This window comes from Penaeus monodon, chromosome 20 (genome assembly GCF_015228065.2).
Source record: "Penaeus monodon isolate SGIC_2016 chromosome 20, NSTDA_Pmon_1, whole genome shotgun sequence".
Classification (NCBI taxonomy): Eukaryota; Metazoa; Arthropoda; class Malacostraca; order Decapoda; family Penaeidae; genus Penaeus; species Penaeus monodon.
In genome coordinates, this window is record NC_051405.1 from 20,131,319 (window position 1) to 20,131,945 (window position 627).

A 627-nucleotide genomic window follows, 5' to 3' on the forward strand; every position below is an offset into this window, starting at 1 on the left:
CGCCATCATTTTCTCCTTCATGCTCACTATATATTATCCTTGTCACTTATGTTGTATAAGCAACACACTATCATTCATAAGAATATGAAAATCAACATCACTTTCGGGATTTTCATAACGTCATCACAACCTGACTGTTATAGAATATTATCCCATAATCATCTTCAAGCTGCCACCATTATAAAAAGCAACATTTATTATAAAGCAAAACATTGATAAAACGTAATATCTATGTTGATTTTCAATGTTCGTTATTGATTTGCTGTTTTTGTATAGCAAAAAACCTAACTACATCTCCTAAACCATTTATATTTTGTTATGAGATTTTTTTCTCTTATCTTTCATTGATTTTCTTTATTTATTATCCTTTTTTGCTGTATTACCTCGTCTAATGTATTTATTTCCTTATGCAGAGGAGATCCTGGGGACGAACAGCGCTGTGTGGTTTTCTCCCGACGGCCGCATGCTTGCCTACGCCTCCATCAACGATACGCTGGTCGACATGGTGCACATCCCGCAGTACGGCCCCGAGCTGCAGTACTCGCTGGTGCACTGGCTCAGATATCCCAAGGTGGTGCTCGGGGCGGAACGGCCCTCTTGTTGATGGCGGTGGGATTAGTTCATCCC

General features: G+C 39.9%; 1 protein-coding gene across 1 annotated transcript in view; it reads left to right on the forward strand.

Annotated features, from left to right (window-relative positions):
* LOC119585942 (dipeptidyl peptidase 4-like) overlaps positions 1 to 627 on the forward strand; it is a 99,547-nt gene that overhangs the window by 73,467 nt on the left and 25,453 nt on the right. The window contains exon 8 of the mRNA XM_037934657.1: positions 414 to 571. Coding sequence (XP_037790585.1) covers positions 414 to 571 — 158 coding nt within the window. The remainder of the gene's footprint in view (positions 1 to 413; positions 572 to 627) is intronic.